Below are 25,271 nucleotides of genomic sequence, written 5' to 3' on the forward strand. Positions count from 1 at the left end.
GGGAAAGAGACAATGATACTACAGTCTCATAAGTGCTCTAAGAGATCAAGAGTAGGAGAAAAAACAAAACAATCCTACCCTGAGGAAAGGCATTCTTCTCAATGCCTTCCAGGGGAGACATTCTGATTTCTAAGTGGGGAGTTGAAGGATGGGGAAACAGGGGAAGTGAGTCAGGGCAGGGAGGAGGAAAGAGGGATGGAAAGAGTGCTCCAGGCAGACAGAAAAGTAGGCACAAAGCCCTGGAGGCCAAGGAGTGTGGTCTTGAAAGGCCAAAACCAAGTTCACTTGGCCTGGGCACACTGTGGAAGGGTAGAGTTGTGAGAGAAGAGCTGGTGTAGAGAAATCACGGGAGGGGCTTAGGGAGTAGAAAGACCTGATCAGATCTGCATTTTAGAAATATCACTTAGGCTGCAGTAGGAAGAATGGGTGGGGTGTACGTAAAGGAATCTCCCTGATGTCAGGGAGCTCTATTATAAGCCTAGTGCAGCGACCCGGCTGAAAATATGTCAGGCTTAAGCAATAGGAGATACTTAATAGTAATCACAGCAAATTTAACGCATATATCCAGGCAGTGTTCTGTATGTTTAGCATATACTAATGCATACAATCCTCAAGACCAGAACAACCCTAGGAGGTAAGTCCTATTATCATCTTTATTTTACAGAGGAGAAATCCATGGAACAGAGATACCACACAGCCTGCTCAAGGTTATATAGTGTTGGGATGTGAACCCAGGTGGTCTTGCTCCAGGTCGGGCTTATGTGCTACACCGCACTGCTGTAGATCTAACAGATTTCCGAGATTGACTAAGAATTAAGGAACGAGGTAGAGAGAGGAGTCACAGATGATCTCCAGATTTCTGGCTTGTAACTGGGTAGCTTTTCATCTCATTATTTGAGCTGAGACACAAATAGGAGGAGGCTAGGAAGGAAAGATAATGAGCTCCTCATGAGACATGTTGAATTTGAATTCCCAAGGTGACAGCCACGGGCTGATATCCAGAGTATCATTGTACATATGGGTCTGGAGAGCAAGGGATTTATTTTAACAGGAGTTATCTATTTGGGAATCATTAGCATGCAGCCATGAGAATGGATTAGATGTCTCAGGAAGAATGTTTTGCACTAGAAAAGAAGATACTTTGAGAAGAACCCAGGGGAACATCAATATTAAGGGGTAGGCAAAAGGAGAGTCATTTACAATGGAGATAGATGGGAGGAATATAAGAAATATGGGAAGGAAAGAGACATTTCAAGGAGTACGATGTCAAATGCTATGGAGAGCTCAGCTAAGTGACTGCCGAATGTGAAAAGTGTCCATTGAATGTAGTCACAACAAGGTCAGTCATGAGTGACCTTGGAGAGAACAGTTTCAGTAAGTTGATAAGAGCAATAGTCAGAGTGCAGGGAGCTGAGGACTGAATGCAGGGTGAGGATGTAGAGGCAACAAACACAAAGAATTTCACCAGGAGGGTTTGCCTATGAAGGGAGGAGAGAGCCATCTGGAGAGGGATGTGGAGTAAAGACTAATTTAATTAATTTATTTTTACTATGCGAGACATTTGAGAATATTTAAATATTAATGAGAAGAATCCAGGATAAACTGAGAGGCTATGAAACAGGAGAGGGAATTATCTGAGTGCCCTTGAGAAGGTGGAGGGGGTGGATCCAGGACATAGACGGAGAGTTTAGCCTAAACAGTAGGAAGTTTTTTCTTTGTAACAAGGGAGAAAAGGAGAAGAATGAGAAGGAAGATAAGTTTTTAGCTTTTGTGGTGGGAAATGGAGGGAGTTCTTTTTTTTTTTTTCTTTTGAACATCTTTATTGGAGTATAATTGCTTTACAATGGTGTGTTACTTTCTGATGTATAACAAAGTGAATCACCATATCCCCTCCCTCTGGCGTCTCCCTCCCACCCTCCCTATCCCACCCCTCTAGGTGGTCACAAAGCACCGAGCTGATGTTCCCATGCGATGCAGCTGCTTCCCACTAGCTGTCTATTTTACATTTGCTAGTGTATATAAGTCCAGGCCACCCTCTTACTTCATCTCAGCCTCCCCGTGCCCTCAAGTCCATTCTCTACGTCTGAGTCTTTATATGGAGGGAGTTCTTGATGGTTTTTATTATCCCTCCGAAGTAGGAGGCCTTACACTATTGGAGAGTGTGAGAAAGAGTGGAGTCAGGGTTAAGAGGAAAACAGAGAAGATTTAAAACAGGCCCAGGGATTTTTTTTTTTTTTTATTAATTTTTATTGGAGTATGGTTGCTTTCCAATGTTGTGTTAGCCTCCACTGCACAACAAAATGAATCAGCCATACACATACAGATATCCTCTCCATTTTGGACTTCCCTTCCATTTAGGTTACCACAGTGCATTAGGTAGAGCTCCCTTTGTTATAAAGTATGTTCCCATCAGTTGTAAAACAGACCCAGGGATTTTTAGGGCAGGGAAAATACTGTGTGATACTATATTGATGGATATATGTCCATTATACATTTGTCTAAACCCATAGAATGTACAACACCAAGAGTGACCCGTAATGTAAACTATGGACTTTGAGTGATTATGACATGTCAATATAGGTTCATCAACTGTAACAAATGGACCACGGGATGTTGATAATGAGGGAGGCTATGCCTGTGCCGGGGCAGGGAATATATGGAGAAATCTCTGTACCCTCCTCTCAGTTTTGCTGTGAAACTAAAACTGCTCTAAAAATATAGTCTCAATTAAACAACGACACACCAGACCCAATGGAGTTGGAGACCAAAGTGACTGAGGAAACAGAAGAAATTCCAGGCAATGTGTGAGGGCCTGTGAATTGTTAGTGTGGCAATGACCTGCATCTTTGAGTGTTTGCTCTAGCTAAGTGGTAGGTTTGGAGAAGGCAGAGAGATCTAGAGTTGGAGTTTTGACAGTTGAGTCCAGTGGAAGACAAATGGGGATTAGAGATGAGGATACTGGAAGGAGGAGGGCAAAAATAATGGAGTCTAAGGGACCAGGAGAAAGCAGAAAAGAGCTGATATAAAGAGGACAGAGAGGTTCAGGGACTTTGAATTCTACTTAAAGAACAGTGTGTGATAGGTAGCCTCTAAGATGATCCCCAGTGATCCTACCTACTGGTATTCATGCCCTTGTGTAATCTCCTCCCTTTGAGTGTGGGCTGCACCTAACAGAATATGGCAAGTGATGGGATGTTACTTTTTTTTTTTTGGCTGTGTTGGGTCTTTGTTGCTGTAAGTTGCAGCCAGTGGAGAGTCGAGCGGGGGCTACTCTTCATACCGGTGCTGGGGCTTGTCATTGCAGTGGCTTCTCTTGTTGCGGAGCACGGGCTCTAGGCGTACGGGCTTCAGTAGTTGTGGCGCGTGGGCTTCAGTAGTTGTGGCTCGTGGGCTCTAGAGAGCCGGCTCAGTAGTTGTGGTGCACGGGCTTAGTTCCTCTGCAACATGTGGGATCTTCCCAGACCAGGGCTCGAACCTGTGTCCCCTGCATTGGCAGGTGGGTTCTTAACGACTGCACCACCAGGGAAGTCCTGGGATGTTACTTCTGAGATTAGGTTAAAAAAGACTTGTGCTTGCCCTCTCGCTCTCTCACTCACTTGCTCTGATGCAAACCAGTTACCATGCTGTGTGCCCTACGGGGAGACCCACATAGCAGAGAACTGAGGTCCTGAATCCTGCCAATGACTGCCTGAGCGATCTTAAATGCAGATCCTCCCTTAGTCAGATGGGACCTTCAGATGAGACCAAAGCTCCCATTGATTCCAGGCTTGATTCCAGCCTTGTGAGGGAACTTGAAGCTAAGACCTGCCTAGATTCCTGACAAAAACTGTGAGATAATAAATGCTCATTGCTTTAATACTTAAGTTTTGGGGTAAATTGTTATACAGCAATAGATAACTAATACAAGGTATAAGAAGTAACTTAGTGAGAAGGGAGAAAGGACAGCAATTATGATCAGAGAATGGGGTGTTTGAGTTTACAGTTTCAGCTATGGAGCAGTTGTAATGCTTCATCTGTCCTAAAGAGGGTAGCTGAACGGGTGCAGAGGTCAAATTCACTAAAGATGAGGTCAACGCCAGGGTATTGGGTAAGTCAGGCACATAAAGGTTAAAGTCTCTCAGGATCACTGGGTGAAGAGTGTGCACCAGCTGTCAATTTCAATGAATGACAAAGTGGCATTTGGGGCAGAGAAGAAAACAACCCCAGTGAGGAGGAGGGTACTATAATCAGGTGGGATGAGCCACCACAGAGATTTTTTTTTTTTTGAAGAGGATGGCAAATTAATGGTATGGAAGGGGCACTAGGCATCTTGGATGATGCTCACCCCAAAACTTGCCTCTGGGAAAAGTGAAGCATGGGAGAATAACCTTTTCTCAAAAGAGCTACAGGGGAAACAGTGTCCTCAGCGTACGACCAAGTTTCAAGATTAAGATTAAATGGCATGAAAGTAAGACCCTTGGCTCCTCATAGTGGGCACTCGACGAATATTAGTTGTCTCTCAACATTCACGTAAACATTTATATGTCTTTTTTTTTATTTTTTTTTATTTATATGTCTTTGCTCTGCGCCTCCCTACCCCATCACTTTACTCGAGCGAGAGACTAGGGCTAGGTGAAGGGATGGGGTCGGGCGGTTGGAGGAGGCGTGGCTCCTCACCCTGCGTCAACGTTTAGAGTGTTAGCAAGGTTCTCCGCAACTTCACTGGCGCACAAGACATATCACCCCGTAAGAGACATTTATTCTTTCCACCAAAAAACATTAATCGAGCGCCTAACAAGAGCTAGTCACCGAACACACAAATGCGAGCGAGATACACTCCCGACTACAGGGAGGGCGCGCGGCCACGTTCTGGGTCAAGGCCAACATCGGTAGGTTTCACGGCGTTCAGACTTTTCCAAGTTCTTCCCACACTTTCAGCTGAGGTGAAATGTCGGAAGTCGGTGTGCACCAGTACTGAGATCCCTCTAGGATTCTGCCTCGTTGGCTCGCGGTCCCAGTCCGCTCTCCCCAACCCTGGTGCGCCCTTCTGGAAAACTGGCTTCCACGTGGGCTCCCCAGGGGCCCGCGGGGCTGGACGTAATGGGCGGGGCCAAGCCGGAGGGCGAGGCTGACCCCGCCCTTGGGGCTCCCATGGCCCACCGCGCCCCGCGGCCAGATGCTGACGTGTCCTTTCCTTTCCACTACACCTCCCGACACTACCTACTACCGCTGCCCCGGAAGTCCCGCCCCAGACTTAGCCCATCACCGCAAATCAGCTCTTTCAGCGCTTCCTGAAGCTCTCCACAGGTTTGGGGAGCAAGGGGCGGGGTTCCGCGAGCAGGGTGCCTATTGGCTTGGGGTCCGGCGGGCTCTGGGCTCTAATTGGCCGGAGAGCAGTGGCGCTCTGGCACGCTTGCGCGGCGAGTAGAACGTGTAGCGGCGGTGGAGATCGCGTCTCTTTCGCTGGCAGTCCTGCTGCTGCTCCTGTGAGCGCCCGGCGCGTCCGTCCCGTCCATCGCCCACAGCCGGTCGCCCGCCTGCTCCTCTCCGCGGCGGCCTCTCACCAACACCGACACCCACACTGACACCTCCAAGCCGGCCTACCGTCTTACTCGCTGGTTTTCCATCGCTACACATGGCCTCCTCCGCGCAGAGCAGCGGCTCCTCCGGAGGACCCGCGGTCCCCACCGTGCAGCGGGGCATCGTCAAGATGGTGAGAGCGGGGACCGGGACACCGATCCCACTGGCCACCACCGTGCGGGAGTCTGGCGCTGGCTCCTTCCCCTCCCGCCAGCCTGCATGGTCTCCCAGATCCTCTTTCCTCTGCCCCTTTCCTCACTTTTCACCCGTTCTCGGAATCCCCTCCCTAGACGCAAGCCGATACGGACTCCCCTGGGTGCCTTGCCTCCTGTACACCGTGGCATTAGGGGGTCACAGTGATTTCCGTGATCGCGGCACTCAGTCTCCTGGCTGTTTACCAGGACAGATAGATTAGTGATTGGTTAACGGGGATAATTTGTTGGTATCTGTCCTCTGATCACCCCGTCCTCTGTCCATTTTGGCATATGCTGAGTAGTTTGCAGTTTTTCAAGATCCTGACGTCAGCTCTTCCATGGAACTCTTGGAGTACTTGGTCTTCTTGAAGCTTTTATATTTTCACCGACGCTCAGTTACTTAGGCCAAGTTTTCTCGCGCTCTGGCCCTCATTTCCCGTCCTTTTCCCTCCACCTCTTGTGTCAAGTCTGTAGTCCTGAGAGCTCCTTATATTTGTGCTCCCCCTCATTTTGACTCTTAAGATGTTAGGCCGGTAGGAATCTTAGCGATCATTATTGTTCCCTCACTACAGATGAGACTAGTTTGAAGAGGGCAAGTGACTTGCCTAAGGTCACCTGGTGGTTTGGATTGGAGCCAGGACCAGAGCCCAAGTCTTCTGATTCCCAGTCCACTGCTGTAACACTGTAGATTCTGCCTGATTATATATCCCTTTCCTACATCTTTGAATGGTGAATTTAAACCCTGCAAGTGTCATTAAAAAATATTTACCCCCGGCTCCATGATAATTTTGTAGTATAAATTCTCTTTATCAATTGTCCCCTCTATTGGCCTCCCCCCAACACTCCCTAATATTGGAACCTGACACGTCTTGGTTGTTACTAGAATTTCTGGTTGTGATGACCGCAGACTTCCAGATTGCGTTTCAGACTGCAATTCTGACTTTTCCGTCAGGAAATATTCTTTACGAGATTTTGTCCCAAAGCTCTGCAGTGGTTTACTGTCTTTCACAGGATTAAAGTATTCTTCAGCTTGTGTGTATGAATTAGATTTCAAGATTTTTTTTTCCCCACTGATGCTTATGTATTCATTTCTTAGGCAATATTCTGCCTCCAGCTGAGATTCTTAGGATTTTCAATATTGCTTTCCCGTTTATTTATACATAAACGGAGAGTCAGAATTTATCAGGAACTGAAAGAAGGGAATTTCCAAGGTCCACTTATTTTCACCTCTTTGAAATACTGACTTGACCTATGAAAGGATTATCCTGAAGTGGCTTCTCTTAAATTAGCTTTTTCATTTGCACTCATCTTTCCCTTCACCATAGGAACAGAGCAGTGCTTGGCGGTCTAGTAGTGGAATTGGCAGCATTGAGTGAATCTTTCTGAGTTTTTTTCCTTTGCTAAGGCTTGAATTTTTTCTTAAAGGCCCCCCTTATTTGTGGGGTGGGAGTGGAAGGAAGCTGAACATATTTTTGCTTCTACAAATGCTGGAGGTTTCCAGGGCATCTGGATTCTATGGGGTGATGATGTCTGCCCACAGATTACTCCCGAGGATACTGAATATCAACAATCACTTGTTTATTAAGGCTCACGTCTTGAGCTGAGTATTCTATTTGTATTATCTCATTTATAATACCTAACAAGTAGATAGGATCATTGGCTACATTTTACTGGTATGTAATCTGAGGTTTAGAAAGAGTAGTTTACCCCAGGACAGGTACTTTTTAATTGGTAATGAGAGGCAGAGCTGGGACTTGAACCCCGGCCTGTCTGCTAAAGCACAGGCTCTTGAACCTCATAGTACAGTGCCTCTGACTCCAGGGCATGTCGTTAGCAGAGGGCAGGGCCGGTGATACATGGTCGCAAAATTGCAGGAAAGTGAAGCTCACTGTATTTGAGCGAAGGAAAGATTAGATGTTACTCCTGTCTTGTCCGGGTGCTGCTGTTGTGCTAAGTGACTTTATTTGGTGCTTATGGTCCTTAGGTGCAAAAGAGTGTGGTGTGGAAGACACGTTAGGGTTGGACGGAGGCTTTGAAGATGGAGTGGTAGGGTCACCTATACTGCTGTTTTTCTGTGACCAAGCTGCAAGGGGTGGGTGGCTGAGTTCCAGGCAGGGATTAGGTGAGGGAAGCTGGGTGAATTGCAGAGCGACAGGCAGAATTGTGCCAGGCTTCAAAGCCTGTCTGGAATGAAAAATCGACCCCTGGCCAGTTGCTCTGCGTGAAGTTCTTCTGCTAAGCAAAGTTGTATTTTCCTGGAGAGTAATCGTTTCCAGTGGTACCAGGAACCACTTCGTAAGAACTGCAAGGGAAGATGGGGCTCTGTGACAGAGGGAAGTGAGGAGGAAATAGTTTGATGAATAGGCAAATAGTGGCCACTGCTTTGCTTGCCTTTGGGTTGAGGGGCAGAAACTGACAAACCAGAGGCGGGCCTTTCAGGCTGAGATTTGTCTGGACTCAGGCTGAGCCGAAGGTCTCAAGGTCTAGGGTTGAGGTTTGCTGCAGTGAAGAGGAGTACTCACCCTTCCTCTTTTTTGGCCAAAGAACCATGGAAAGGCCATGGAAAGTGCAAGTTTCTTCTGGTCTCTGCCTTGCCGTCCTAGCAAGTCCTGCATTCCTTCTTTTAAGGTTGAAGAAGAAAGAGCTGAGAATGAAGTTGTAAAAAATTTTTGCATTTGCCCAGTTTTTTTAAATGACGGTAGAGGCTGCGTCTGCTATTGAGAGTGGGAGCCAAGGGACAGAGCTGGTTCTGGAATGTGTTGAAGGAGGAAGTCGGCAGTAAGTTGACACAAGCGTTGTGGGGCCCTTCTGTTACTGAGAAGGCAGTGAGAATGATGGAAAAACCGAAGGTGCATTTGTATATTTTTTGAGTTGGGATAAGACTGGCAATTGTGTGGGCAGACAAAATAGGACCTGGGAAAGTAAATGTCTCTGTCAAATCAGATATTTTCTCAAAACCCTAGAGGATTCTATCTCTGGGTTTCTTGAGTAATTACTAGACTTTCTTTAGCTGCATCAGAATATTGTCAGCACATGTTAAATAGAGGTTGGGAGAAGTCTTGGGGTACTGAGTATAAAATTCAGGCACCCTACTTAGCAGCTACTTAGGGATGGTTATTTTCGCTGGTTTTTCTGTCCCCATTTACTTCTGTCTTCGGGATAGAGCCCTATTCGAAGTCTTCACTCTAACCCTCCTATCTTATGTCTGCATGTCTTTTCAAGCAGGAGCACATAGCAGGATAAAGCCGCCGCAGTTCTTGAATCTTCTGTGCTTATCAGAAGCAGCCATGGAAGCAGCATATCTTATCCTGCTTATGGTGCGGAAGGCCAAATCTCAATTCCCATTTCACCCCGCCCCATTTAAAAGGGAAAAAGGATCCCTCTGCCAGTCTTTGGTTTTATGCTAAGAACCAAGATTCTCATTCGATGCCTAAGCCTTGGGACACCTAAAGGAGGAGATGGCCACAATTTCCTCCTTCGACAGGAATTGTGCTGCCAGGTTGTTGTGAAGCGGGATGTAGGCTTGCTTCCTAGTGAGTAGCTTTGTGGAAATTTCTCCAGTGTACAGCTTGTAGGAAATGCTGCCTATAATTTAGATCACTATAGCTAAGTGTTTCCTATTTTTCTGAGCTAAGAAGTATGTGTCTTTCCAGAGTGTAGTGGGGATACAGTAGTAGTCTATTAATCTGTTCCTTCCTATGTGCACTTAGCTCATGCAGACTGTGAAAGAAAAACCCCTTTGCTAAGCTACTTAAAACACTTTTATTCTACTATTCAAAGGGACAAGGTAGCCGAATAACAATATTTTAGTAGGGCCATTTGCAAAGAAGTGGGTGGAATAGGATGGAAGGCTTTTTTCCCTCTAGTCTTAAAATTGCCCACTTCCCAGCATGTGATCATGGTAGCTTTCAATCAAAATTGTGAGTGAAGGAGCACTAAGTTTTTGCTATGTCTTAAAGGCTTTCTGTCGTTTCTCCTGTATGAAAAGGAAGCATCCATCTGGCTCTAGTCATGCTAACAGTGGCTGCTGCCATGTACTAACTAATGATATAGAATGATGAGCAATCATATTTCCTTTCTTGAACGAATTTTATTGATCATCTGTGTCAAGCACTGTCTGGGTATTAGAGAAACAGTGGTAAAAAAGTAAATCAGATTCCTGCCCTTACGGGTTCATGGAGGAGATAGGCAATTGACAAGTAAACAAGAAGATGATAGTGTAAGATAGTGATTTCCAGTAGGGGAATGGGACAGAGTGGTTGGGAGGAAGGGAGGGGTGGCTCCTTTAGACAGGAAAGGCTTCCCTCAGCTGAGATCTGATGGACATCAAAGAACCAGCCATAGGGGAAGAGTTCCCAGCAGAGGGAACAGCAAGTGCAAAGGTCCTAGGGGTCTCCATTAGTGATTATTTTCAGAATTTTTATAGTAGCTCTTCAGTTTCTTCAAGTTCATTGTTTCACATAAATGGTATGGGTTTAACCTGAGCTATTAATATATGTGTTTTACGGTGATAAAAGGTGGAAAGGCAGCAGAGGTGATGGTTGTTCTGGTATCCTGGTGAGATCAGTAGCAGACATTAAGTCTACTGAATAAATATAACTGATGAGAGATTGATTTAAAAAAATACTTGCTCTTGGTCATATTCATGTTTCTTACAGGGCCAAGACTAAGGTTTTTTTTTTTTTTTTAAGATTTATTTATTTATTTGGGTCTTAGTTGTAGCACGTGGGATCTTTAGCTGTGGCATGCGGGATCTAGTTCCCTGACCAGAGATGGAACCCTGTAATGCCCCCTGCATTGGGAGTGCAGAGTCTTAACCGCTGGACCACCAGGGAAGTCCCAAGACTAAGGTTTTCTGACTTCCTATCAGCCAATCCTGTGTGTTCCCAGGGTATTCACCTTTCAGTGGACGGGACCTGGATGAGAAGATAAATGCCAAGAGCAGTCTTAGCAAGAGTTACATAGCAACTAGAACCTGTCAGTGTTTATGCTCCTGACATCATTTTTTTACTGCCTGGAATATAGTAGCTCTGGCCTCTGGCAACACTTAACGTAGCAAGCTTTAGGTAACAGTGATGGTGAAAAGCAAAGTAGCATGCTTCAGAGCTCAAACTAATGGTCAGGAGAGAAGAGTTTATGAGCAGTGTGGCTCATTAACAGGAGTGGGGACTCCTGAGGTCGGGTAGTGTTCAGTGCTGGTAATAACGAGGCAAATGATTTGGCGCGTCTATGCCCCAGTTTACTTGGGGAGTGAAATTTGGGAAATAAGTGAACATTTTAGTTTTCATCGGTAAGTTCAGAAGAGAAAATTGGCCAGGTTTTTGAATCCTGGTAAGAAGGTTCTAAGGCCTGTTGCGAAACTTACTTATCAGCATGGGCTAGCAGTCCAGCTGACAGGTATGGTTCTAGCAGGGTGTTCAGTAGATATTCTTTGGAATCTGGTCTTTGGATTTATTTTGTTTCATTTTTTCAAGGGAGAGCATGGCTAAATATTGCAGGAAATTTTTTGCCTTATCAGGGACAAGGAATGAAGTAAAGGGATTCAACTCTTTCTGGGGTTAGGTAGCTTTTCCTCTTATTTCTTGTTTGGAGATGGATACCCACCCAGGTCCCCCCACCGCCCCGCCCTGGTTTCTGTTGCTAATTCCTCTCCTGGGAGACTGACGTTTTGTTCTTACAGCGGAAATTGATGCAGAATCACAGGTTGTGAACATTTGATGCAGATGGAGTGTTGTGGGGATTCACTTACTTTCAGTGAGACTCACTATGATAAATAAACGTCACGTTTTTCTCACTTAGCTCTAATGTTTAGGAAAAAAAACCCCAGAGATTTCAGTTGGCCTTTTTTAAAAATTAGGAAGTTAAGCAACTTACAGGGAAAATAAACCTAATGAAAATTTAGATGACGCTTTCAGATGTCATTTTTGAGATGTTCAGTCTCTGATATAAACTGGGCTTGGCACATTTTCTCCATTTACACGCTTATGACGGAGACTTTAAGGCACCATCTCCTCTCTCTTTATGCCTTAACACAGTTTGAGGTGCTTTGCGTTCTCTTTATGTGGGAAGTAGCCTGCTCGGGATGGTCTTGTAACCCCAACCTCATGTGTAATAGGGGGAATTGAGGAGATTTGGGGAACTGTGCTTCAAGTTAATAAATCCAATGCATTAGTATTGTCTCTGGGAAGCAACCTGGAAGAGGAGAGAGATCATGGACCTGGGATTAAGGGGACACAGGTTCTAGGCCAGATGGCTGCTGTTCTGCAGCTGTGTGCTGTGGGGTAAGGTAGTCTGCCTCTCAGGCTCTTTTCTTTTCTCTTAAATGAAGTGGTTGGACTCATCGTCTCTAAGCTCCTAACAGCCCCCAAAGGCTGCAAATGTATAAGAAGGAAGCCCTATGTCACGTGTCTTTCAGGCATGAATTGAAGCTGAGAAATCTTATGCTTTCTGGTAGTCTTCACTTTGAATTGCTGCTTATCCCGCAGGAGACATATTTTCTGTTCCCATTGCTTGTTTTTTGTTTTGTTTTGTTTTGAGAAGGTAGATTAGTTGAATTATTGTTTTCTAGTGTGGAAGACCAGAGTTAGAATTTGAAGCAGACTAAGTGATCAGACACTGGAGTGGCTGGAGGGTGGATAGAATTGAGCCATGGAGATTCCTGGCTTCAGCGGTGGTGTCGGGATAGGCTAGTGGGAGTGGTTGCTTGGGACCCAGAGGAACATGGTACCAGTGGGTTTTATTTATGCAGTCTCACCTCTACTTCCGAACACCCAGCCATTCTCCTGGGGCAGCAGGTCTAGAGCTGCGAAGGGTGGGGGTGAAGAGGACACTCAGGGAACCTGTAGCTCATGGGGAGAGTTTATTCTGGTCCTGCTCTTGTTTGTGGGAGTCTGGCGGCAGCATGGGGCTTGCTTGGGTGCTGAGCTCTGGTTTTCACACTCTGAGGCCAAAGCCTCTTCCTTTAGATCATTCTCATTGTCTTGCAGATCTTTCCCACTTCCATTTCATGTGCTAGTATAGGAATCATCTTAATCTATTCTTGGTAGTTCCTCCCATGGTTTCTTCAGTTTATTTTTTATTGTAAGCTTTCTTACATCCTTTCTGGGAGTAGATTTAGAGAGAGAGAAGGAGGCCAGTGATTTTCTAAACAGGTCGTTGCATCAGGACCACCTAGAAGGCCGTTCTGAGGCACTGGATTAGAATCTCTGCAAGTGTGGCTTGGGAATCCGTATTTTATTCTTTTTTTCCCCCGCTGCGCTGCGTACCACGCGGATCTTAGTTCCCTGCAGTGGAAGCGTGGAGTCCTAACTACCAGAGGAGTGGGGAATTCCTGGGAATCCGTATTTGAAAAAAGCCACTCCTAAGTGATTCTGAAAGAGTCCGTTTGGGATTCATCCAGGGGCTGGCATTTGAGACCCACTGATCTTGTTTAACTAACTCCTGTGCTGTATGTAGTTGAAGGGGCAGGACATAAATGACAAAAGAAGTGTATGTTTTTGGGGCCAGTGCCTCTGAATTTTATATGAGAGGGGTTAGTAGCTTCTTTTTTTCTTTTTAGCACTTGTCTTGATGGCTCCCAGGACACTTTGCATTGCTTTTAATCTGTAGCTCAATATTAGACTGACGTCCTCAGGGGTCCATTTATAGTGACTCCGAGAGCCTATTCCTAGGTCATAACTGACAGCTGAGGAGTTGTTTTATATGCCTGATTTAGGCCATATGCTCATTTTAACACTCATTTGCCACTTTTCCTTCTATTTGCATAGATTCCCCAGATCTTCCTATAATTTGGCACCCATAACTTGGCACGTTATTACTATGGAAGTCTTTAGTGTCATCTACAAACATGAAGATTCTCTGTTCCTCACTTTCTGCTCTTAGAATCCTGCAGAACCACACATATGGGCTTTTTGGTTTCTCTATTTATATCCATCCTGTTTCTTGTTTATAAGCCCTGTTCTTAACAAGAACAACACCCGTAAAACCCAGAATGACAATGACCTCTGTGGTGGTCTTAGTCTTTACTTTTTTTTTTTTTTTTTTTTTTGCGGTATGTGGGCCTCTCACTGTTGTGGCCTCTCCCGTTGCGGAGCACAGGCTCCGGGCGCGCAGGCTCAGCAGCCATGGCTCACGGGCCCAGCCACTCTGCAGCATGTGGGATCTTCCCAGACCGGGGCACGAACCCGTGTCCCCTGCATCGGCAGGAGGACTCTCAACCACTGCGCCACCAGGGAAGCCCTAGTCTTTACTTTTTAAAAAAAAAAAGTTTATTTATTTATTTTTGGCACATTGGGTCTTTGTTGCTGCACGTGGGCTTTCTCTAGCTACGGTGAGCAGGGGCTGCTCGTCTTTGCGGTGCGTGGGCTTCTCATTACCGTGGCTTCTCTTGTTGCAGAGCACGGGCTCTAGGCACAAAGGCTTCAGTAGTTGTGCTTCGCGGGCTCTAGAGCGCAGGCTCAGTAGTTGTGGCACACAGGCTTAGTTGCTCCACAGCATGTGGGATCTTCCCGGACCAGGGCTCGAACCCATGTCCCCTGCATTGGCAGGCGGATTCTTAACCACTGCGCCACCAGGGAAGCCCAGTCTTTACTTTCTATTCCACTAGCTTGTCTAATTTGTAAATAAAACTTTCTTGTAATTCTCAAGTCTTTGAGGTCCTTATGATTAAGGGTCACATTTGCAGTTCCTTGGTGGCCTTTCCTTCTTTTGACCAGCAGTTTTCTGGTTCATCCCTGAAATACTTCCACATGCTCAGGTGAATGCCATCCAGTGTTAGTAATTTCATAATTATTGGTATTTAAATTTTCGACTTCATGCTTGTTCCTAAGACTTCAAACAGTATAGAAGTATGTAAAGTTAAATGCAAAAATCTCTCTCTGCCCTCCTTATGAGTTTTCTACCATTCATTCTCATTCCCTTAAGTAAATGTTCTTCCCACAGTTTTTTCACGCAGATATGTACACCATCCCTTTTTAAACAAACAAACAAACAGAAATGAGGTCGTAATGAGTCCTGTAACTTTCTTTTTTAAATTGTCATAACTATCTGTGTCATAATTATTCATCTACCTCATTCTTTAATGTTTGAGGAGTATTCCATAGTTTGGGTGTGTTTGCTTATCCACTTTTTTCCTGTTGATGTATCAACATTCTTTGATACATCTTCGTGTTCTTGTGTCGGCATTTCCCTAAGATAGATTCCTAGAAGTGCACTTAATGTTTTCGGTAGTTGTAGGGGGCGCTTTACTTAGACTTCACCTTTTTATATCCTACCAGGATCATCTTAGATTAGATTTAGGGCAATATACAGCTTATCCTCTCCTTACACTCACTAATCCTTTCACGGTTGGTAGTCTATTTCCCCAGTCAGTATCCTTGAAAACCACTGTCTTTTCAGTGGAGGGCAGGGCTCCGCTCCTGGGGATCATTAAATCACTACTGTTTAATTGCTTGAGGCCCCCAGATGTTTTGAGGTCTTGAACTTCAAGGATAGTAGGCTCTTAGAGCTTTAGCCTTATCTGCTCTCTCTGGGTTCTAGAGAGCTCCCTGGCTAAGAAAGGGTGCAACTACCTACCTATGGATGACAGGAGGAGGTCAGAGGCAAGGTCCTGTGAGAGGCCTGACTTTTCTTTCCTACAGTCTGGTACATAGCTCTTCCTCATTTTTCTTCTTGGATTAGCAGGTGGGGTGGTAGTGGTGGTGAGCCTGACACATCCTGCACGGGGAAAGTCAGCCATTTTTAGAGTTGTTCGGAGAGGCTGAACCAGGGGAGTCTTGTTTTACAGCCTTTGGTCCAGCTCATCTCAACCCTGCTGATGGTTTACCTCCAGTTTCCGGGCTTCCGGTGTGTGTGTGCCCCTCCCATATTTTTAGCATATTGGAACACTGCCTCTACTTTTATTTAGTTTCAAAATATTTGGGGCAATCACCTATTTTAAAAATTGAAATATTATTTTAAAAGGAAATGATTTCACCATTGAAAATGGGAAACCAGTATTACTTCCTGGTTACTACTTACTAGAAAGTACGTTTAGAAAAACCCCACAATGAAAACTAAACAGCGAGTGTTATTAAATTCTAGCTAGGTACAGCGTTTGGCAGCGGGCTCTCTCAAGGAAGTGTGTAACAAGTGGTAGAGATGTGCTAAAGGCTTCCTGCCGCCAAACTGAAACTTCGTTTAATGGAAAGGATTGAAAGAGAATTGAAAAGGGGACAGGAGACAGTTCTTATTTATGTATAAATATTAAATGCCGGTATATACATACAGGGATCATATACCACCTAAACCAGTTTTTCTTGGTTTGTTTTTTAAACAAGCCCACACTTTGGGAAACACACATAAGTTGTGTCTTGAGGCAGAACCGAACTGATTTTCTGGTATGGCTGTGGCCCACGTCATTAGCTTCACTGGCTACTAGGCACAATACCTTGGGCAAGTGACTTTACCCTTTACCTTCCGCTTTGCCTGTAAACGAGCATAATAACAGTGCTCACCTCATGGAGTTGTTGCTGATAGAATGAGTGAGAGAAAGTGGTGTTCTGACCATTGGTTGGTGTTAGTAGTCCAGCACTTTCCGGATCTGTCCCCAGCTCAGATGGGACTGGAATTGGAACCAGCTGAGGTAAAATGAGAGGAAGAAGGGCGCCTGGCAAGTTTTGTGATGTTAAGGCGGTTCAATTTGAAGGACTGGCTTTAATTTTGAGATTATATTCTTACTATTATTATTTTTTGTGGCTAAAATGTCCTTTACTTTATAAATAATGTGATGGCCTTTGTTTTCTTTCATGTCCTCGGTTCAAATAAAAAATGTATAACATGTCAGTCCTTAATTTTTGGAAGTGGGGGAAACTCTACTGGTCTGGAATCTTTAAAAGTCTGGGAAGCTCTGGCTTAGCCCTGGCTTAACTGTGCACTGGCAAATGTGTAACCTTCTGAGCTTTGGAGGTATTAATTTAACCGTTAGGAAAGATTAAACAAATTTAGGTAACACGTGGAAAAGGGCAGCTGTATGTGTGAATACTAGTTGTGGTTCAGCGGCGTAGGTGAGGCTAATCAGGCAAAAATACAGCGGGCAAAGTTTTGGTTTCCTTTGACTTCTGCCCCATCCTCCCAGGAACCCTCTTAGCCTCTGGTGCTTTAGGACTGGGCTGCATTTCGTCTCCACCCCCAAAGGATCAAAACTTGAAGTTGATATATTTTGAAAAAATTTTCCACTACAACATAAAACATTTTCTGTTTTCTTTGCCCCGAGGTGGACTAGTTTGTTTGGGCATTTTCTGGTCCTCTTTGGGAGATTGGCAGAGAGGAACAATGTGTAGGACCAGCATAAATTGGTTATTTGGGAGGAACAGCCCCTTACCTGGCCTCCCACCTTTGTAAGGACAGGGCAACTTACATCCCAGTTTGCCCAGGGCTGTTGTCTTGGCACAATTATCAGTAATGCCCCATTTTCACTCTCAAAAGTGTTCTGATTTGAGTGATAAAATGTACGTTTAATGGGTTTAGTAAGAAGAGTCAAGTCTGGGAGAAAGAGGGTGGGCTGGCATACTTCAACAGAGGCCAAAATAAACAGAAGGTAGATGGTTTTTAAAGTAGCTGCTAGGATGGCCTGGGGCGGGGTAGAGGGTCTCCAGGCTTTCATGGAGCACAGGCAGCCCAGGCTTGAGACCAGGCTGTGCACCTGATTCTGGGTAAAGCTTTGGGCTGATGAGATTTTAGGTGTCCCTCTCATTAAAATGCTGTTAAATAGAGGCAGGTAACCTTGTTTTATGGTGGAAGGGGGACCTCGTGAAGTTAAATACTGAAGGTTTTCTTGGAGAATGGAGGGGTTGGAAAAATCAGATGTGATTTTTCAGATCAGTTTCTCTGTTTTAAACATCTCTTCTGGGGAGAAGGTGAAAGTGACAGGTCTTGACAGAGGCAGAGGAATAAAATGGATGAGATAAAAGGCAGCAGAAATGGGTAGGTCCAGGTGGGAATGCTCAGATGTTTGTGAAAGCAGCTGTGAACAATCTGCTGTCCATGTGCAAGTTGAAGGAAACTTGCCTAAAGTGAGGAAGGCCTCCTGGAAGTTTGTGGTAGAGAAAGGAATGAGAAGTGAGACATTTAAGTCTGTGTTTCCAGTCTCCAGAATGTGATGTTAGTGAACTTTTAAACTTTATGTATTCTGTTCCAGGAGAGGGAGGATGCATTGTTTTATATATGACCTTTAATACCAGGGGCATTTTTATTTTTGGCAACCACCCAAAACAGTGACTTACTCTGTCAAGTGTAATTTAGCTGCTTACCTAACAGTACTGTCCCCGGTCTTCATGGAAAGTGGGGCATTTCTTCCTCCCATTCCTTCCCCCTTTGTGTAAGTAAGGGGGAGGGAGACTCCATCCGATTACCTGGGAATCCCTCTGAGCTTTATTATTCTGTGTGCAGTAATTGCTTGTGTTATTACTCCTGGCAGGTGAGCCCTTTTGCAGCCCTGAGGCCAGGGGGCTGCCTCTGTTACTTAAAAGCCGAGTTATCTTGTTAAACTCCTCTCTTGTGAGAGCTTTAGACTCTCCTGAGACCTCCCGCAGGCTCTCTGGAGCCCAGGCCCGGCTCCCGGTTCAGCCTGCCCTGCCCGGGTGTTAGTCATCTCATGCCAGCGCGTCACAGAGCCAGTCAGTGTGGGGCTGCCTGCCAGACGGCTCGGCTTCCATTGAATTCTTCAGCGTCCCCGGATTGGTGCTCTGAATGAAAGTACCTCTCCTACTCTCGTGTTAGAAGAAAATGTGTTTCCCTGATTATCAACAGGATGAAGCTGAAAGCCAGTGTAGAGAGAATAATAAACTTGGGACTCAAGATTATCTGAGGAACGGGGAAAATCAGTTTTTGAAAGGGGTTGATGGCACAAGGCTAAACATGGTAAAGATGCCCCAGGAGTCTGAGCTGTCCATAAACTTTCTTGTGAAATTTCTATGCTTTATGTGTTACAAACTTTAATTTATTTTGAAAGAAAAAAAAAAACAAAAGAAAAAAAACGGTGAGGGGAATCAAAGAGCTGGGCTTTAGTGGTAGTATACGGTAAGTAGAATATTATTGGCATTTTTTAATAAAAATGGAGGAGCAGTCTCTTCTGGGCAGTACTTGTAAGCAAATTCCAGATCATGGCCAGATAGCCTTAGTTTAACTTCTTGAAGAGGTGTGCAAATCTGTGCATTATGGTTAAGGATGGGGGTGGGCTGGGCACACCAGCATATAGTGGGGAAGGAATGACCACTTGTAATCTTCAGCTGTGTTAGGTGATAATGGCGTTCATCACACTCTCTGAAGGATTTTAATAGTAAGGGGAATCTTGGGATGGTACATTAATTTAGCAATAAAGGACTCTGAAAGGTTTATGGTAGATTTGTGGTTTGTACTTCTTTATTTTGACATCTAAAATTGACTATCAACATTTCAAATAGGAAAAGTTTCCCAAGAAGTTTGGACAATAAAATGGGAACATCAGTGCTTTTCATGGGTAGCACAGAAGTTGCCTGACTTTCCCAAGTTCTACAGTCAGTCCTACATATAAGCCAAAGTAAATATATTAGGTATTCTTGAGAGACGATTCATTCTGAACAGTATTGAGTATTATGCTCAATAATCCAGCATCCGTTTGCTATAAATTATTTCTAAGAAAAAATGTGCATGGCTTTATAGAAAAGCAAACCCGAGGAACAGTAAGTGCAATAATCTTCATTCCTCTAGAATGTTGCAAGAGTCTGATATACTTTCACTTAGCTGTATCTGTCTGGTGCAGGCCTCCTACCCCCTTTTTAATCATGGGATTATGATTTGCTATTTTGCCTAGTGTACCTTTTGCTCAGGGATGCAGTGATGGCAGTGCTCTGAGGAGGAGAAATAAGATGTCAGCAGCTGTGGCCATTGAGTCTGGGAAAGCAGTAGCTGGGCTTTCCCCCTTTCTGGATCAGGTTTTGTGGTTACATTTCTGTCCTTCCTCTGAGCATTGGAGTTGGGGAGGAGGCACGAGAGTTAAAGGGTGGGGAGGGCCGGACGTACAGAACCCCGTTAGCTGAGTAGCCCCTGGAATGCAACCTAGGCCTCTCCACCCTGCCTTGGCAACTTGCTTGGCAACTTGCTTCATCTCCATTTGCCCCTGAAGCAGGGAGGAAAAATCTTTGGCCTCAGAACACATTTTTTCTTGAGCTTCCTTAACAGAAGACCTGTCTTTGCGGAGTTGCCTCCGATACCTGCAGTGCCAGTGCATTAATTCAAGAGAAATAAGACCTTAACCTTCCTCTCACATTTTTTAGCAGTTCTGAAACGTGGAGTGGGCAGATATGCAAAGTGTATCTGAACCAAAAAAGGCACTGGTGATTTGAAACCCACAAAATAGGCTAAGGCCAGACACCCTAGAAGTGTGTATTTTGAAGCATTTAAGAAAACAATTGGTGACTTTTTAAAGTGCCTTAAAATTTCTCACAGTCCACAAACCAAATCTGTGGGCTAGGGTTCCAGTTTGTCATTGTTTGGTAAACAGTATTACAGGGTGGGATGTGGAAAATATTCAGAAGGCACGCCCTTGGAATTTTTAATCCCATTCATGACAGGCACATGAACATATCTGTAATACTTGGTGTACAAACAGTGCTTAGAACGGATCTTTACATCAAAGTCTTAGTGTCTAGAATTCGGTGTTTTTAGTGGCTGTATTATACTCTAACTGGGGTCTGGTTGGGAAGGCGGGGTGGGTTCTGAGCCCCTTGGACAGAGCTGTGAGCTGCCTTGATAGTAGCTTCAGCTTGTTCTTGTCTTCTCCACTGAGCACTTCCCTCCTTGTCAGTGTGTTCTTTGCCTCCACTAATATTTCTCTGTGAGCTTCCTCCCTGGAGGTAAAATGAAAAAATGTTACTCTCATCGCTATCAGTTTAGGCATTTTTGTTACCGTGGTATTTGGCTTTGGGATGTAAATCTCTCAAGAGATTCTTGTCTATTAAACAAGAATAAATATAAGAATCATCAAAAATATAGCCCTAGAAGAGATGACAGCACTTGTTCAGACAGAGTATTTCTTTGGGGGATATAGGAAATGACTGAGGAAAGTGGGAGGACAATTGAGTATCAATAGTTAATCGGGAGATTTCTCCAGTGTGGTCTGGGACATAGATGTGAATGGTTTCTGTTGACAATAGACTTCATAGCTTGCAGGAAATAATTGAGTGGTTGGAAATGAGTTAGGTAAAACATTCTTAAAGGATGTAACAAGGAAATTTGACATTTCATAATAAGAGGGCTGATGAAGAAAGCGGGTTGAAGAAAATGTTCCCAGAGGAAACACAAACTTCTTACGGGAGAATAAAATGATACTGAAGACTGTTGGAGTTGCCTTAGGGAGGACAGAGAGAGAGGGCTGGACAAAGTACTGAACTCTGGGAGGGGAGAATCTTTGAGGGGAGGGTTAGGTGAGGACCCGCTTGCCTGTAGGTCATGCTAGGGAGGGGTTCCCTGTAAGGCCTTAGAGAACTTTTGGGTTACCTGTTGTCATTTGGCGGAAAAACAGGAAAAACAGCTGTGAATGCAGCGCATACTCTTAAGAGCTTGGCTCTCTCGTTAGCTTCAACAAAAATCCACTAAGTTATGAGCTGCTTAAGGATAAGGACTGTGTTTTAATTGTTTTTGTCCCTTCTTTCCAAAGTCTAGCACTTGATACTTGTGCTTGATACATACTAGGACCATTCATTTATTCAGAAAAAACACTTACTGAACACTTACTTTGTCTCTGGTCTTGTTCTGGGCTCTGGGGCTACCATGGTGAATAAGATAGATGTAGTCCTTGTCCGGAGAGAGCTTGCACCATGGAGTGGAAAACTGATACTATACAATTCATTATGCTATTTAATGTTGTGATGAATTCTATGGGAGAGAAATACAGAGGCTCAGAGCATATATGGCATATAGCTGACCTAGTCTGGGGATTGGGAAGGCCTCTCTGAGTAAAAAGTTTAAGCTGGATTTGCTGGAGGACATGTTTGAGTCAGGCAGATTCCCCAGGCACAGTGGGGAATAAAGTGTGTGTGTGGGGTGGGGGTGGGGATTAACCTCGTTGTGCATACCTGTCACCTGAGGATCTTATTAAAATGCAGATTCTGAATCAGGAGGTCCAGGTAGGGTCTGAGTTTGTAGTTCCGACAAGCTCTCAGGTGACTTCTGGTCTGTAATTGCCTTCAGAGGCTTTCTGTGCATCCTCCTTCTCCCCTTTCTTTGTTTCAGTTGAAAGATAATGGGTCAACACCACCCCCTGCCCCACGCTGTGCCTCCCTCCATCTGTAGCCACGGTGGCTGCAGTGATTTAACTTTTCAGTGTATTCAAAGTATAGTTGATTAGCTGTAGAGACTCTTATTCTTGCGGAAGAGGAAATCAGGATTTGGTAAGGATAAAAGAAAATAAAATCTAAACTCGGGATCCAGTGTCTTGCAAATTAATAGATTTCTCTTGGCATTTACCAAAACATCTTTCCCTTTGTTTCTAGACTAGAGTGGGGGACCCAGGCATTGTTTTTGATAATCAGATTCTTCTTCATTAATAAAGAAGGCCAGCTCCTGGGGGAAAGGGATTACCATCAAGATTACAGGATTTAAACCAAAAATATGGATGGTGCTCTGGCCTCTTAGAGAGTGTTCTCAATAGAGGACTCTGAACTTTCATCCATTGTTTCTCAAAACTTTTGAGACATTAAGGGGTTTTTGGCTTTTCTGAATATAAAATCTAATTAGATCACACATGTAGGTTTTTAAAATCCCCACCAGATAACTAGCACTTGAAGGAAGAGGACATCTCCCTAAAATTCAAGATCCTTTTTGGGAGTGATAGCCTTTTCTTTTCTTTTTTTTTTTTTGATGCAGACCATTTTTAAAGTCTTTATTGAATTTGTTACAATATCGTTTCTGTTTTATGCTTTGGTTTTTTGGCCGTGTGGCATGTGGGATCTTAGCTCCCTGACCGGGGATCTAACCTGCACCCCCCGCATTGGAAGGCGACGTCTTAACCACTGGACCGTCAGGGAAGTCCCCAGCGATAGCTTTTTTGAACTGTGTGCTCAGAGGTTGGAATTCTGTGATTTGAATGCGTCTAGCATATTATCTCATTTGGAAGAAGAACATGAAGCCATCAACGGATCATATGGGATGATAACGGTCCTTGCAACACAATAACGGTTTTGTCACTGAACTGAACTTGGGTCTGCTTTGCTGCACAGCAAAGCCAATTTACTGACACCAGGTTGTGGTGAAGTATGTTTATTTGCTGGGTGCCAAGCAAGGTGGCTCATGTTCAGAAGACCTGAACTCCTTGATGGCTTTTAGGGGATGATTTTCTTTTTTAAAATTTTTATTGGAGTATAGTTGATTTACAATGTTGTGTTAGTTTCAGGTGTAGAGCGAAGTGAATCAGTTATACATACACATACATCTACTCTTTTTTAGATTCTTTTCCCACGTAGGCCATTGCAGAGTACTGAGTAGAGTTCCCTGTGCTATACAGTAGGTCCTTATTAGTTATCTATTTTATATATAGTAGTGAGTATATGTCAATTATAATCTTCCAATTTATCCCTCCCTCAGGGAATGATTTTTATTTATTTATTTATTTTTTAATTTAATTTTTTTTTTTTTTTGCAGTACGCGGGCCTCTCACTGTTGTGGCCTCTCCCGTTGAGGAGCACAGGCTCCGGACGCGCAGGCTCAGCGGCCATGGCTCATGGGCCTAGCCGCTCTGCGGCACGTGGGATCTTCCCGGACCGGGGCACGAACTCGTGTCCCCTGCATCAGCAGGCAGACTCTCAACCACTGCGCCACTAGGGAAGCCTGGGAATGATTTTTAAAGGCAGCATTTGAGGAGAGGGCTGCAGGGTGTATGACTTTCTTCTTCTGATTGGTTGATGGTGAGGTAACAGGGTGATGTGACTCTTAATTATCAATGTTCTGTTGCCTGCCTGCCTGCCAGCCAGCGTGGGGTATACAGTGTGTAGTCACTGTCCTCTACCCAGGAGTGGGGGGGCTCTTAGTTTCTGCAGAACAACTCAGAGATACGTGTTAGATTGTGTGTATCCCTTGAGGAGTAACTAGAACTCTGTTTTATCACTGAACTGTTGTCGTTACTTCTCTTGTTTAACTGCTTTTTGTTTCTGCATTCCCTCACTCCCCTAATGAGTAACTGCTGGAGCCTGCTGTTTGGAACTCTGGAAGGCCTAGGAGACTAAAGCCTTCTATAAACAAGAAATGGGAGACACGGAGGGGCTTTTGTACCCGGGAGGGCCCTACAGGATCCTGCTTGGTTTCAGTTTGACATTCATTCTTTTAGTTGTGTGTGCGGAGGGGGTTCGGGAGGGGAGCAAGAAAGATTTTCAGAATCACCAGGGAGTTGTTGTTCTAGGGATTTGTTTTGTCTTTGAGGCTCCAAAGCAGCTGGTAGTATGTTTTGCACCATTTTCAAAAGGTTTTAAAATTTTATTTAAAAATAATCTCAAACTTACAGAAAAGTTGCAAGAATAGTGCAAGTAACTCCTGTGACTCTGCCCCCAGAGGTTGCCATATCATCTTCTTTGTATTTATAACATATAGTCATTATTCGTGGTAGTTCTGTTCTGTCAAGTCACAAGCACTGAATTAGTGAATTTTGAACCATCGCTCCTGTGAGAAATACTTAGTTCCTGTGAGCCTCTGGTCACCACATTTTCATCAAGTAATAGATATATGACCTTGTTCTGTGTGCTTTTGTTTAAAGACCTCTTACTTGGGGCTTCCCTGGTGGCTCAGTAGTTAAGAATCCCCCTGCCAGTGCAGGGGACACGGGTTCGAGCCCTGGTCCGGGAAGATCCCACATGCCGCGGAGCAACTAAGCCCATGCACCACAACTACTGAGCCTGCACTCTAGAGCCCACGAGCCACAACTACTGAAGCCCGCGCGCCTAGAGCCCGTGCTCCGCAACAAGAGAAGCCACCGCAATGAGAAGCCCGTGCGCCGCAACGAAGAGTAGCCCCCGCTTGCTGCAACTAGAGAAAGCCCGCGTGCAGCAATGAAGACCCAAAAAAAAAAAAAAAAAAGACCTCTTACTTGATATGTAGTCTTGATTCATTAACTTTGAACAGATGAGCAATAGCACTATAACTTGTGCCTAAACGAAAATTACCTAATATTTTCTCTTTAGGGCACATAACAACAGCTTTCTTTGTGCTTAAGAAAACTTCATGACTGCGCCTGTGGGCCATTTTAAACGGCAGAATCACCACCCAAAAGCCCTGATCACTGCAGTAATTTTCCTTCAGCTTTAATAGTCTGAGTGCTTGACCCTAAACGTTTGGTCGAGGGGTCAAGTCCTGGAGCGATCAGATGATCACTCTTATGCTCTGGAGTCAGTGTTTGGTTCTTCTCCCTTTTTGGTAATTTTCACACGTGACGTTTACTCTGATAAACTCTTTTGACAACTGGAATGGATTTTTCTGGAATGACACTTTGTGTTTGCCTGCCGTATAGTTCCTGCT

At 44.6% G+C, this 25,271-nt stretch overlaps 1 protein-coding gene across 1 annotated transcript in view; it reads left to right on the forward strand.

The window, feature by feature from the left end:
* Nucleotides 1-5,388: 5,388 nt before the first annotated feature.
* Nucleotides 5,389-25,271, forward strand: part of SND1 (staphylococcal nuclease and tudor domain containing 1) — a 439,500-nt gene continuing 419,617 nt past the window's right edge. Inside the window, exon 1 of the mRNA XM_007446006.1 lies at nt 5,389-5,692. Within this exon, the coding sequence (XP_007446068.1) occupies nt 5,615-5,692 (78 nt within the window). The 5' untranslated portion in view covers nt 5,389-5,614. The remainder of the gene's footprint in view (nt 5,693-25,271) is intronic.

Source organism: Lipotes vexillifer, unplaced genomic scaffold (genome assembly GCF_000442215.2).
Source record: "Lipotes vexillifer unplaced genomic scaffold, Lipotes_vexillifer_v1.1 scaffold156, whole genome shotgun sequence".
In the NCBI taxonomy this organism is placed as follows: domain Eukaryota; kingdom Metazoa; phylum Chordata; class Mammalia; order Artiodactyla; family Lipotidae; genus Lipotes; species Lipotes vexillifer.